This window comes from Marmota marmota, unplaced genomic scaffold (genome assembly GCF_001458135.2).
Source record: "Marmota marmota marmota unplaced genomic scaffold, marMar, whole genome shotgun sequence".
Lineage (NCBI taxonomy): Eukaryota > Metazoa > Chordata > Mammalia > Rodentia > Sciuridae > Marmota > Marmota marmota.
The window spans coordinates 28,691,429-28,705,235 of NW_026000082.1; the positions used below are offsets into that span (position 1 = coordinate 28,691,429).

Below are 13,807 nucleotides of genomic sequence, written 5' to 3' on the forward strand. Positions count from 1 at the left end.
CTAGATTTTCTTGTTCTGGACATTAACTGTCAAGGCAATCGTACAAGACCTGGTCTTTGTGAACTGGCTTCTTCTCTTAGCATAATATTTTCATATGCATTGTAGGCATCTGTCAATTTCATTTTGAAATGTATTCCTCTAGATTTAGAGCAATAGGTTGATAGCCTTGTTTTTAACTTAAAAAACGTCCTGTTTTGTTTTAGCGTGTTTAGTTTCCGAAGAGAAGTCTTCTTTTGTGCTTACCTCTGTTCCTTTTTGTGTGTGTGGGGGGGAGAGTACTGGGGATTGAATTTTGGGGGCAAAAATTGACCACTGAACCACATCGCCAGCCCTATTTTGTATTTTATTTAGAGACAGGGTCTCACTGAGTTGTTTAGCATCTCATTTTTGCTGAGGTCGGCTTTGAACTCATAATCCTCCTACCTCAGCCTCCCGAACTGCTGGGATTACAGGCATGCGCCACCGTGCCCAGCCCTCTGTTCCTCTTAATGCTTCTTTTTTCTCTGAATGCTTTTAAAATTTTCTTGTTGTCTCTGATTTTCAACTATTTGATTATGATGTGCCCTGGTGTGGTTTTGTTTATACCTATCCTGCTTCAATTTCATTGAGTTTCTTAGCTGAGATTCTGTGAGTTTATGATTTTCATCAAATTTGAAATATTTTGGTCATTTAAAAAAAATTCTTTTCTGGGCTGAGGATGTAGCTCAGTGGTAGAATACTTGCCTGGCATGCCCAAGGCTCTGGGTTCCATCGCCTACATGAAAAACCAAAAACAATACAAAAACAAACAAACAGCAACCCAGAAAACAGAAAAACAAAATCTTTTTCTGTGTTCTCTCTCTTCTTCTGGGATTATCCTGTTCATTATTAGATGGCTTATTATTATTATCCCATGGTCATTCAATTTCTTTGAATAATTTTCTTTCTGTACTTCATTTTGGCTAATTTCTATTAGCATGTCTTCATCTTTATTGAAAAATTTTACTAGTTTCTATTCTTATGTAAATTTCATCCCTTGTATTTTTTTCTGATATCACATTTACTTCTCTTTACAAAATTCATTTTGGTCTTTTAAAAAATATTTCATGTTTTTTCTCCAGAACAATCAAGTTTCCTTTATATCCTCAAGAATATATTTATAATATAACTTAAATTTCACTGTTAATGCCATCTTCTGTATCATTTGGGGGTCTGTTTTTATTGATTAAAATGTCTTCTGGTTGGGGCTAGGGGGTGTAGCTTAGTGGTAGAGCACTTGGGTAGCATGCATGAGGCCCTGGGTTCAAGACAGTCTCAGGTGTTTTGTTATAGCAGCAGAATTGGACTAAAGACACCCAGCCAACATGCCCTCAGAGAAATGTTCACTTAAAACTCTCACACTGGTACTGCTGTCCCTGGGTGGAATTTCCTGTGGTGGTCATGGAGTCTGTAGTCCCTGGATGCTCCGCAGCATGCATTGGGCTTCTCTCTACCACTTTCTGAAGAATCCTTGATGGGACCGTCTGATTTGGTTGAATGTAAGTTAGGGCCAAACCTGGCTGCTAGCTTCCAGGGAAAAGGTACAGTCTCCCCACTTTGGCTTCCATTATGGGAGGTAGACCCAGACTTCCATGTGTCCTAGGACCTCCTCCCTAAATTGAAGGTACTCAGATGTCTGTTCAGAGCTAGCTCCCCACTCAGAGAAGATTCTTCCCTTGTGTAGGCAATCTCTGTCTTCTAGCCTCCCTGCCTGTTCCCACCCCAGGGTCAGAAAGGTGGCCTCCTTTCCTTTCTTTTTCTGTCACATACCTGCCTCACATGCAATATTTTGGGGTTCTCTTCTAAGCTGTCATAGGTGTGGTGGCACACGCCTGTAAACCCAGCAGCTGAAACACGCTGAAACACAATTGTATGCTTAATCTTATTTGGAAATAATTTCCAAAGTCCCATTGATGCCATGGCTTGGATTGTAGAGTTCTCAGTACTCTCAGTGTGTCTGTCTCTGAAAGGCCCTGCTGTCATCTCTGCTGTCCTTCTAGAGGCCACCATAGAGCCTCCTGGGAAGTCACCCTGGGATCCCTGGCTTATTATGCTCTGTCTGGGCAAGGACTGACCATGGTTAGAGCTTGGCATTTGCACCCATGATCCTAACCGAATGCCTGGCCAGCTCCGCTGGGCAAGCTATGTGGACCTATACTGGGCTTGCTTCCTGTGCCTTCCTGCCCTCATTTGCCTCCTGGAGATTTGCCTTCTCTCCTCTGGAGAGCTCCTGTTTCTGGTTCCAGAGATTCCTCTGGACATGGCCCAGCTGGGCTGATTGAGGTCCTTTGTGCTCACTGAATGGCCTAGATAGTCAAGTCCCCCCACCTCAACTTTGGGCTCCCTGCATCACTTTCCTCTGCCACCTCCCATTCTGTGGTTTGAGGTATGGAGCAAGGGATATGGCTTTTTTGGAAATGATATTTTGAGCTTAACAAAAACCTCAACCAACCAGACTCTAGAATCAGCATCCTCTCTGCCAGGGAATGCCGTTACATTAAGCTCCTTAAATTTATCAGAGGGAGGAGAAATCTGATTTACCAAAGCTGGGAGTGGCTAATACTCCAGATGGACAGAATCTAGATTTAAGAGGATGATCCTTGTCAGTCAGATCAGTGAGTTGAGGTGGACATGATGACATTGAATGGGTGCAGATGTCAGATCGTCACTTTTATTCCCCAAATTCCTAATCACATAAGCTCATGCTTAGTAATAGCTTAGTGGCTTCCTACTTGCAAAAAGCTCAGGGGTTTTAGTTGAAAAAAATCTCATTATATCACCAAACTAGCCTAACCCTGATTACAAAACATCTCCACATGGCACCCACAGAAGCCAAGGAACAGTTTTATTTCATGCTTTTGGTTGTAGCACAAACAGAATGAAGATATATCATATGAAGAAATAAGGCAGTCTGAACATTTAATTCCAATAGGCATTCCTTTTTTTTTTTTTTTTTTTGGTGAGTAAATACAAATTACTAAGATACATTCATGAAGAAGAAAACTTGAATAGACAATTTGTTGCCAAACAATTTTTGAAAAAAGGCACCAAGTCCAGCTGGCTTTATAGGCATATTTGTTANCCCACAGAAAAGATATATAAAGATAAGTGGCCTGGGATTTCCCCCAAGGAAGTAAATAGCTGGATAGTCAGACTGTGATGATCCTAATCAGAAGGTCCCAATCATTTACACAGTGTCCAAAAAGCTCTTTTTTTTCCCTTCATTGACTTAATTTTTATTTGCCTTACTGCACTTGTTAGAACCTCTAATACAATGTTTAATTTCTGTTTGTTTGTTTAATAGTTTTGTTTTTTAGAGCTCATAGTAAAAGATTGAGTTTTTCCTTATATCCCTTGCCCTACACATGCACAGCCTCTCTATCAATACCCCCCACAAGAGGGGTACATTTATTTATCATGACCAATAAACCAATAATGACATATCATTATCACCCAAATCCCAGCGATTACATTAGAGTTCACTCTTTTTTTTTTTTTGGTGAGTAAATACAAATTACTAAGATACATTCATGAAGAAGAAAACTTGAATAGACAATTTGTTGCCAAACAATTTTTGAAAAAAGGCACCAAGTCCAGCTGGCTTTATAGGCATATTTGTTAAAACCTTCCAGGAATCATGGCATTAAAACAATCGCAGGCCTGTGTATAGAATTCCAGGCTTAAAATCAGGTTCCTTGAAATCCTGAGGGCTTTGTTCCATTGTTTGATAGCTTTCAATATTGTTGCAAAGCCTGATGCTATTCTGAGTCCTGAGATTGTACATGGAACTATGGGCTCACTCTCGGAACATGTAGGCACATCTCTGTCTCTGGTGTTCTGAAACTCTTCAATAGGGTGGACCTCTGCTCATCCCTTGGCACTTAGTGGCCTCCCAATCTAGAAATGATTGAATTTTCTTTGATTACTTACACTCCTGATATTTTCTGTCTCCTTCTCTGGAACTCCTGCTAGTTGGACCTCCTTTACTCATCCTTTGATCATTTTTAATCTTTTTTTTCCTAATGTCTCTATCTTTAATATTTTACTCTAGCTTTTGGGACTTGCATAACTAACTTCCAATCTATCTACTGAAGTTTTTGATTCTGCTATCTTGTCTTTACTTTCCAATAACTTGGTTTGTCATTGTTCTCTACGTGTTTTGTGGAATCTCATCTTCCTATTTCATGGATGCAAGGACCCTCTTTTATCCTGAATAAAACACTGAGTTTAAAAAATTCTCCATGCAAAATTTCTCCTTACTCTGGACAGCTTTATTCTGCTTATTTCAGGCTCTTTCAGATAAGATATTTTCTCAAAAGCCTGAGATCCTCAATTGTGTGCTCATCTTTAATTGTCACTAGGGCTGAAAATGTGGTCCAATGGTAGAGTGCTTGTCTAGCATGCACAAGGCCCTGAGTTCTACCACAGAACTACCCATCCCACCCCATCAAGAAAGAATCACTAAAATCTGTTTAACTAAGACCGAACTGTAACTGGACATGTTGGTGCACTCCAGAAATCCCAGTGATGTGGGAAGCTGAGGAGGGAGGATTGAAAGTTAGAGGCCAGTCTCCAGTCTCAGCAACTTAGCAAGGCCCTAAGCAATTTAGATCATGTCTCAAAATAAAAAATAAAATGAGGGGTTGGGGTTGTGGCTCAGTGGTAAAGTGCCTCTGGGTTTAATCCTCATTCAACGCCCCCCTCCAAAAAAAAAAAAAGAGTGAACTCTAATGTAATCGCTGGGATTTGGGTGATAATGATATGTCATTATTGGTTTATTGGTCATGATAAATAAATGTACCCCTCTTGTGGGGGGTATTGATAGAGAGGCTGTGCATGTGTAGGGCAAGGGATATAAGGAAAAACTCAATCTTTTACTATGAGCTCTAAAAAACAAAACTATTAAACAAACAAACAGAAATTAAACATTGTATTAGAGGTTCTAACAAGTGCAGTAAGGCAAATAAAAATTAAGTCAATGAAGGGAAAAAAAAGAGCTTTTTGGACACTGTGTAAATGATTGGGACCTTCTGATTAGGATCATCACAGTCTGACTATCCAGCTATTTACTTCCTTGGGGGAAATCCCAGGCCACTTATCTTTATATATCTTTTCTGTGGGTCTGTCAGATTCCACTGAGAAGCCTCTTGTGAACACCTATCTGAAGAAAAAAAATGTATATATCCATAGCTATCTATCTATCCATCGATCTCTGGCTTCTAGGACTCTCAAGAAAAGGAAAAGTAATAGAAGGAGAATGTCTTCTACCAGGTGTTTATTAAGGTATCTTACAAAACTACAGCAATGAAAAGACTGATATTATAAAATGATAGCTCAAAGGAACACAATAATTGGTAGACAATTTTATGTATGAAAGTCTAGTATATATACTGCGAGGTCTATATACTGCTATATACTATATATCACAGATGAGTGTAGAAAGGATTACCCAATAAGTACTGCTGAGACACGGGATTTATTGGTTCTTTGTCTTGTGAATTCAAAGAATGAGATCCACTGACACTAAGATGAGAGTAAAGTAACAGGATTTTATTAAGTAGAAAGAAAGGAGCGCTCACCCAGGGGCAGGGTGTCAAGACAGGGTGGCCGCCAAGTGGCTGTTGTCTAGGGGTTTATATGATAATGTTAGAGGGGAATTAGGTGGCCTTGAAGATCATAGGCTGGAGATTTTTTTTTGGGGGGGGGCGGTATATAGGGGATTGAACTCAGGGGCACTCAACCACTGAGCCACATCCCCAGCCCTATTTTGTATTTTATTTAGAGACAGAGTCTCACCGAGTTGCTTAGCATCTCACTTTTGCTGAGGCTGGCTTTGAACTTGAGATCCTCCTGCCTCAGCCTCCTGAGCCACTGGGGTTACAGGTGTGCGCCACTGTGCCCAGTTTGGGCTGGAGATTTTTTAAAGAAGTGGGTCTCTGAGTCCAGTCACACCAGGGCACTGGTGTTCATGGGTCCCCAGTCCATCAGGATGTTGACCAAGTGCTGCTTTGCTTCAGGGACTGGCTCAGGGTTCTGGGGCAGACTTTCAGGCCCCAGTGGAGTCACTGGTCACAAGCTGTCTACTCCATTTATAAATTGGGGGCAGGGGGAGCTTAATCCTGCCTGCCTAACACATTTCTATCTCCTGCTGTCACTGCTGGACTCTTAATTTTTTAATTAATTAATTCTTTTGGTGGTACTGAGGATGGGAACCATGGCCTCATGCATGCTAGCCAAGTGCTCTACCACTGAACACCATCCCCCGCCCAATCATGGGTTATTTGCAGGGTAAATTTAGCACTTCACTTTACATTGTATGCTAAAAATTAATGTAGGGTGGAACACTAAAGCATACTATTTGTGGAAAGGGAAAAATTGATAAATTTGACCACATAGAAATTATAAACTTCTGCAGACAAAATAACACACTGAGAAATTTTTTAATAATATGCCAGATAAAGGGTTGATATCTTCCTTGCCTTCACCCACTTGGTCTGCTATAACAAAACACCACAAATTATGTAGTTTATAAACAAAACACTAACACTTATTTTTCCCCCCTCGGTTCTGGAGGCTTGGAAGTCCAAGTTGAAGACACTGGCAAATTTGATGTCTAGTGAGGGCCTGCTTCCTCTTTGAGCTTTCTGATGTCCTCACATGGTGGAAGGGGTGAACCATTTCAGTTCTTCTTTTCTTTTTTTAAAATAAGGGCATTAATTCCATTTGTGAAGGGTCCACTTCCATGACTTAGCCCACCTGCCAAAGGTCCCACTTCCCAATACCAATAATCTCTCAGGATTAGGACTTCAACACGTGAATTTTGGAAAGACATAGTCAGACCATAGCATTCTGTCTATAAAGAACATGTACAAAATGATCAGAAAGCACTAAAACCTGGTAGAAAATGGGGAAAAATATATAAATATATCTATATAAAAGAAAAAGAAAGTGTCGAAGCCTTATGTTAAAATGTTAACCCTCATTAGTAATCAAGGTGATGATTACTAATGAAATTAGTAATGAAAGGTGATACCATTTTTTTCTTGCTGTTTAATAATTAATAATTAAAAGTTATAATAATGCTTAGCATGCACTAGACTCCAGCAATGAGAAAAAATTTAAAAAGCTAGTACAAGTGCCTGAAAATGAGGACTTTCATACAATACCATTGAAGAAGTGATTTTTTTTTTTTCTTGGTAGTAGTACATACTGAAAACAACCCTGAGCAACAAATACATCAAGCCCCTTTCTTTTTCTTTTTTTGTTCCAGGGATTGAACTCAGGAGCACTTAACCACTGAGCCACATCCCCAGCCTTGTTTTGTATTTTATTTAGAGACAGAGTCTGGCTGAACTGCTCAGAGTCTCTCTAAGTTGCTGAGGCTGGCTTTGAACTCGCAATCCTCCTGCCTCAGCCTCCAGAGCTGCTGGGATCGCAGGCGTGAGCCACTGCAACTGTCCTCAAGCCCCTTTCTTCTTCAGAACCTTGGAAAATGTTCCCTCTGCTTGGAACGTTCTTCCCCAGCTCTCCCTAGATCACCCCGCCTCACCCTTCAGGTGAAAGCTCATCTCCTCCAGGCAGGCTTCCCCACCTCCAGGCTAGATCAGATCCTCTTTCTTTACTTTTCTATCCAGCAGTGTTCTGGAGAATCAAATGGCGGGGGCAGGTGGGGGCTGAAATCTCGCCATTCAGTGTTTAAACTTCCACTGAACTCTTCTATATTTGTTAATTGAGCTCCTATCCTCATCTACATGGTGTTTCCTCAGCCTGAGACAGTCTTATCCTTTCTAGAGAATAAACTTCCATCCTTCCACGGTGAGGGGGTGGGCACCTCTGCTCTGATGGAGCAGGGACTTGGGGCATAACTGCACTAGGTCAGCCCTCCTCTTTTTATAGCTCCACCTCCATTTCCCCTGGGGGAGTTGGAGCCCTCACTCTTATCTTGGGCTTGTTCTTCTCTGTGTTTCTGGATCATCTACAATGAATCACTTTCACCCAGAAAAAAATACCCTAAATTTTTTTAAAAAGTCCCTAAATTTTAAAAGGTAAGAAATTTTAAAATTTCTTTGACCCAGTGATTTCATTTCTTGGAATCTCTCTCTTTTAGGGAAATGGAAATTTGGAAAACATTTATGTACAGGGCAATTACATCACAGTACGATTTATTGTAGAAGCTCATAAGATTTTATCATCAGTGACTTAACCATGACCTCAACCTTAGATTTTTAGAATATAACTAATGATCTAGGAATGAAAGATGACTGGAAGGAATGACTTTAGAACGTCACATCACCTTTAAAATCTAGAAAGATAATTCCATATAAGAAAAATAGAAAGAAATTAAAAGGTTAATGTCATCCCAGATTGCATGAATAGAGGGAGAGGTTTTGGGTTTCGAGGTGTAATCTGGATTCTGATCACCTGGAGAATGGTGTCCAGCACATAGGGGAGGGTGACGCATGTTAAGAGGAAAGAGGACAAACAGCAGGTGGGTCAGAGACTTCTGGAAATAAGGGTCAGCTGAGGGGATGGGAGGAGCAGGGCCTCTGGTGTTACTGCATGTGCCTGCAGGGCCTAGCGGAAGGACAGAACAGCTGAGTGTCACGTGGCTCCTGGGGTCAGACCAAGGCTGGCTGGAGAAGCTTAAAGGTGGAGAAAGATGTTGGGGCAATCCTATGTTGGAAGCCTCTTCCTGAAAGCATGCACAGTCAGGCGAGGTTGGTGTGAAAAGGATATGAAGGACCCCAGACAAGGGCTCTTGAGGTCAGTGGTAGAACCATGGGGTCAGTCACCCAGCCCAGCAGTTCTCTGCCGTTCACGACGTTTATGACGTCCACATGCTCCCATGGGCCATAGATAAGATGACCTTGGGTTATGCAAAATTCCCAGTGCACTTTATATAACCCCGTGCCTTTCTTTTCTACTCAGGAAGGCAATGTAAATTCAAGTGCCTGGAATTCATCTTTTTATAGAAATAACCTCGAATTTGTTCTGATTCATAAAAAACAACACATCACTCATGAGCTTCAGATCAATGATTTGTGTACAGCACTCCTGTACCCAATTGCTGTTTCTCACACAGACCTTTTGTTCACAGCAGGGAAACCGAGGCCTAGAGAATGGAAAGAACCACAGTCCAGTGAGTCCGAGAGGTGGGAGGTGGGGGCCAGGTCTCCTGTCTCCAGGTGGTGGATCTTTCTGGGACTGAGAACCACCTGCTATCAACTTAGGTGTGGGTGGTAGTCAGGGATAGGCCAATGAGAGGAAGGAGAAGCAAGGGAAGAAGTGAGACCTGCACCTGCTGTTCCATCCGGGCCACACCACCAAGCAGGTGCCTGAGTCTCACATATACTGACCGTTCTCCTCAGCCTCCCTGACCAGGGCTTAGAGGTGGGGGTGGGGTAGGGAGGGGTGGAGACAGACACACAGGGAGAATGTCATATGAAGATGGAGGGGGAGATGGGGTGATGCTTCTAGATGCCAAGAAAAGCTGAAAGAAGCTACCAGAATTTAGGAGAGAGGCATGGAACAGATTGTGCCTCTAGGAACCAGCCTTTCAGACACCTTGATCTTGGCCTTCCAGCCTCCAGAACTGTGAGAGAACAGATTTTCCCCATTCCAGCCACCAGCTTGTGGTACTGTTACAGCAGCTCGAGTGGGCGAAGGCAGGTAGAGGGCACTCAGAACCACTCTTCCCTGCAGAAGTCTTCCTACCATCCTGGCCCTCCCCAAACCATAATGTCCCACCCCACCACACTGTCCTCACCCTTAAACCCAAGTCTATTTGCCTGACCACCAGTCGAGGTCCCAATTCCAGTCTTGCGGAAGGTCCAAGTCCTGAGCCCCAGCCTGACCCCACGCACAACACCAAACTCAGAGCTGGTGAGCTTTGAGGGGTGGGTAGGGTGTCCTCTTTTCTCTCTTAAATCTTCCTGCTACTTTCCAAACTAGGACAGGTAGGGGAAACCAGAAACACATGCTCCCAGGGCCCTCGGGTAGGGCTGGCTCCAAGACACCCACCTCTAGCTCACAGCCTCTGGCTGAGGGATTCTATTGAAGAGGACCTCCCAGCCTTTTCCAATGTATGCATTGCCTCGTTTCTGCCCAGTTTAACTTAACCCCCCATTTTACAATCAGAACTAATGCTGTATGGGGCTTCTATGGGTCCTTGGCACTATCTTGCTGAGAAAGGCATGTATTAAGTAGTGGTCCAGAGCCTGAGAGAGAGAGACTAGAGCTGGAGAAGTCAGGGAGGGCTTCTCAGAGAAGGTGTTCTTAGTCTTGCTGAGAAGTGTGAATTGATTTACTGCTTGACTCTCATGAGCCAAGGACAGGCATATTCTATTTTCTCATCACTAATGAGGCAGGCAATGTGATCTGCATTTAGATATGAGAAAACTGAGAGGACTGAAATTTTTGGATTATATATATTGGGGGCAGCATTCACATTCAGGACCCTCTGATGCCAAAGCTCATCTTCCTTTTCCTTCCGCACTAAGACTTTTACCTTTTCCAGGTCTACTAGTGTTTAAAGAACTGTGGGTTCTGGAAGTGTGGGGCAAGGATTGTCCAGGCTGCTGTGGTCTGATCTCCCTGGCTGTGTGGGTGCATGGAGGACGGCTAAGATGCAGACCCTTCAGCTGCTCCTTCCGGAGGGTGGACTAGAGAAGGCCAGAGCAGGAAGGACAAGCAAAGTAACCCTCCCTTCCAAAACCCCACAGGGTCCAGGATCAGGCGGGACAGGTGCAGGATGCATGGGAAGCATTTGAATTGGGCTGTGGAGGGCGTGGCTGGTGGGCACACTTGGGAAGCAAAGTGTCCAGTTGGAAGCACACAGCAGGCAGGCAGTGTGGCTGGGGCCGAATAGGAAAAGACACTGCTTTGGCCACCAGTTGATGGGCCTGTTGATTACCAGGGTCCCAAATGGGCTGAGGCAGTGGGATGAAGAGAAGAGGCCAGTGCCTGGGACATTTCAAAAGGCAGAAAGTTAGGACCCAGGGCTGCTGGGAGGCAGGACACAGGAGCTTGAGGTCTAAGGTACTGGCTGGAGTTGAGGCTAAAGAGACAAAGACAGTTTGTGCAGGACTGGAAAAAAAAAAAAAGTCCCAGGCAAAGTAACAGTCCCCTCCCCGAAGTGCATCAGGACAGCATCGATACACACCTCAGTTGTGGCCAAGTCCCATTTATTTTAGAAGCACAAATAGTGGAACTAGGAAAGAGTGACAAAAATAAGGCACTAGTCTCCTGGACAGGGCCAGAGCCAGCACAGGTTCTGTCTGACTGTGTGATCAAGGCTGACCCAGCAGCCTCCATTAGCCTTTTCCTGTGAGGAGAGGTTGAGAGGACAACCTAGGTAAAGGCCACTCTTCCAGAAGGGTAGGTGTAGAACAAGGTGGCTCTGGGTCCCTCCAGATAGGTGAAAAGGCCCACAACACCCTTGTTCAAGAGCACCTGGGCTGGCTCTGTCTGTGCCCAGGGGTGTGGAAGCCATAGTGCCCTCTGGTCACCAGGAAGACCCCAGGAAACCAAGAACTACCTGCAGTGGGGCCCCCTGGCCAGACAGCATCCTCATCCCGGCCATCTCTGCAGAGCCCTGGAGAGAGGGCCTCCACAGCAGTCGGATTTCTCAGGACCCCTCTTTTGAATGTCATAAGTCCCAGGCCCCTACACATACTGTTTCTTGGAAGAACAGGTACTGGGGCGACTGGGGGATTTCCTTCCAGTCTGGGGAGGTGGGTCCAGGAAGAGCGGCGGGGGGTTGGAGGAAGCCAGTCTTTCCTCGGTGGTCAAGTTGGCCCAGTTTTGCTCAGTGGACGAGAGCCCGTTGTAGGTGGGGCATGGTGGCGATGAGGGCCCCTCACCCATGGGGAGGTAGAAGAACACCTGTTCAGGGTAAGGGTCTGAGGAGGTGCCCTGGGCGGGGGTTGTGTCCCGGCCTTGCTGTGCCCTTATCCCCCGGCTGAGGCAGCGGCACAGCAGGTACGCCAACTCCAGCAGGTTGAGCACCAGGGAGATCACTCCAACCACCAGCATGAAGATGATGAAGATGGTCTTCTCCGTGGGGCGGGAGACGAAGCAGTCCACGAAGTGGGGACAGGGTGCACGCTGGCACACAAACACAGGCTCCATGGTCCAGCCGTAAAGGCGCCACTGGCCATAGAGAAAGCCTGCCTCTAGCATGCTCTTGCACAGCACGCTGGCCACATAGGTGCCCATCAGCGCCCCACGGATCCGCAGGCGACCATCCTCTGCCACGGAGATCTTGGCCATCTGACGTTCTACAGCTGCCAGAGCCCGCTCCACGTGTGGGTCCTTGACTGGCAGGGCCCGCAGCTCACCCTCCTTCTGCCGCAGCCGTTCTTCTCTCCGGGACAGGTAAATGACGTGGCCCAGGTAAACCAGGGTGGGCGTGCTGACAAAGAGGAACTGCAGCACCCAGTAGCGCACGTGGGAGATGGGGAAGGCCTGGTCGTAGCAGACGTTGGTGCAGCCCGGCTGGGCTGTGTTACACTGGAAATCTGACTGCTCATCGCCCCACACTGACTCTCCAGCCAGGCCCAGAATGAGGATGCGGAAGATGAAGAGCACTGTCAGCCAGATCTTGCCCACCACAGTCGAGTGCTCCTGGACCTGGTCTAGCAACTTCTCAAGGAAGCCCCAGTCACCCATGGCTCGCGGCCTCTGTCTGCGGGGAGACAGAGCATATCAGCATGGCAACGGAGCATTCTTCTCAGTCTGACCTAGCAACAAGCCTCGTGTGTGTGTGTGTGTGTGTGTGTGTGTGTGTATGGGTATGAATGGAGTGTGATCCTCCCATGTCCATTCTACCTGCAAGGAGACTCAGACTCAGCAAGGAGTCAGGGTCCCAAGCAGAGCTTTGTGATGATGGCTGCTAAGTTGTATGCCCTTGTTTTACTTATCTGAATGGCAGGGGCAAGGGGTATTCATGTATTTGTGCCTGCTTGTCCCCACCCAGAGCCCCAGGATGACCCAAGGAGATCTGGATTGAGTTGAAGCTCCTTTGCCTATGGGATCAGAAAATTTGAGGAATTTATCCAAGGTCACACAGCTGTGCCATACCCTTCCTCCCTCTTGCCCAAGGCTGGCTATTCCCAGATAGCAGGGTGGGTGAGTGGTGGGTGGTAGAGGTGTTAATTTCAGATTCTTAGGGGGCTCAAATTCTCAGGCTCCCCCCACCCCCCACCCCAGCTGGCCTCACTGTACTCTGGGCTTGCAGTGGGGGTGGGGAATGGACCTGAGTGAGGTTTTAGAAACTGAAGGTGGCTTCCTGCATTAACTTCACTGGGCAACAATAGTGAGCACCTGCCACTTAAATAGGGCTACTTGGTCCTGTCCTCTCCTCTGCCCTATCTCTGACCTCCAAAGCTGCTTCTGTCAAATTTTAGACTTTTGAAAGGAATTGTCTTTTCAGGGTGGAGACACAGGCCTCAAAGTTCCCAGAACATTTAGGGGGAAGGAAGGTGGTGGGGAGAGAAGAGGGAGTGCCTTTTCCCGGGGGCCAAAGCTGTTGAGCGACAGGCTCTGGAACCAGACCAGGGTTCAAATCTCCCCTCCTTCTTACTAACCGGCTGAGCACCTCTGTGTCCCCTCCCGTCAGGATTCAGTGAAGGAAGGGGGAAGCCGCTCCTGGTGCGCAGCCTGGCCAGAGGCAGGCAAGGTGTGCGCTGCCTGCCTGTGTAGCTGGGATCTCGGCGGGCGCCCCGCAGCAACCCCCAGCCCCTGGCTGTGGCTGGACCCGTGTCACGCATCCCCTGCCCCGACTCACCGC

General features: G+C 45.8%; 1 protein-coding gene across 2 annotated transcripts in view; it reads right to left on the bottom strand.

The window, feature by feature from the left end:
* Positions 1-11,184: 11,184 nt before the first annotated feature.
* The window catches only part of Gja4 (gap junction protein alpha 4), a 15,088-nt gene continuing 12,465 nt past the window's right edge, over positions 11,185-13,807 (bottom strand). Inside the window, exons 1-2 of one of the 2 annotated variants that reach the window (XM_015485294.2) lie at positions 13,605-13,801; positions 11,185-12,703 (exon numbers count right to left, since the gene is read on the bottom strand). In XM_015485294.2, the coding sequence (XP_015340780.1) occupies positions 11,683-12,687 (1,005 nt within the window). In that variant the 5' untranslated portion in view covers positions 12,688-12,703; positions 13,605-13,801 and the 3' untranslated portion in view covers positions 11,185-11,682. Of the gene's footprint in view, positions 12,709-13,604; positions 13,802-13,807 lie in introns of those variants that run through there. The other variant, XM_048815789.1, reaches the window with a different exon arrangement.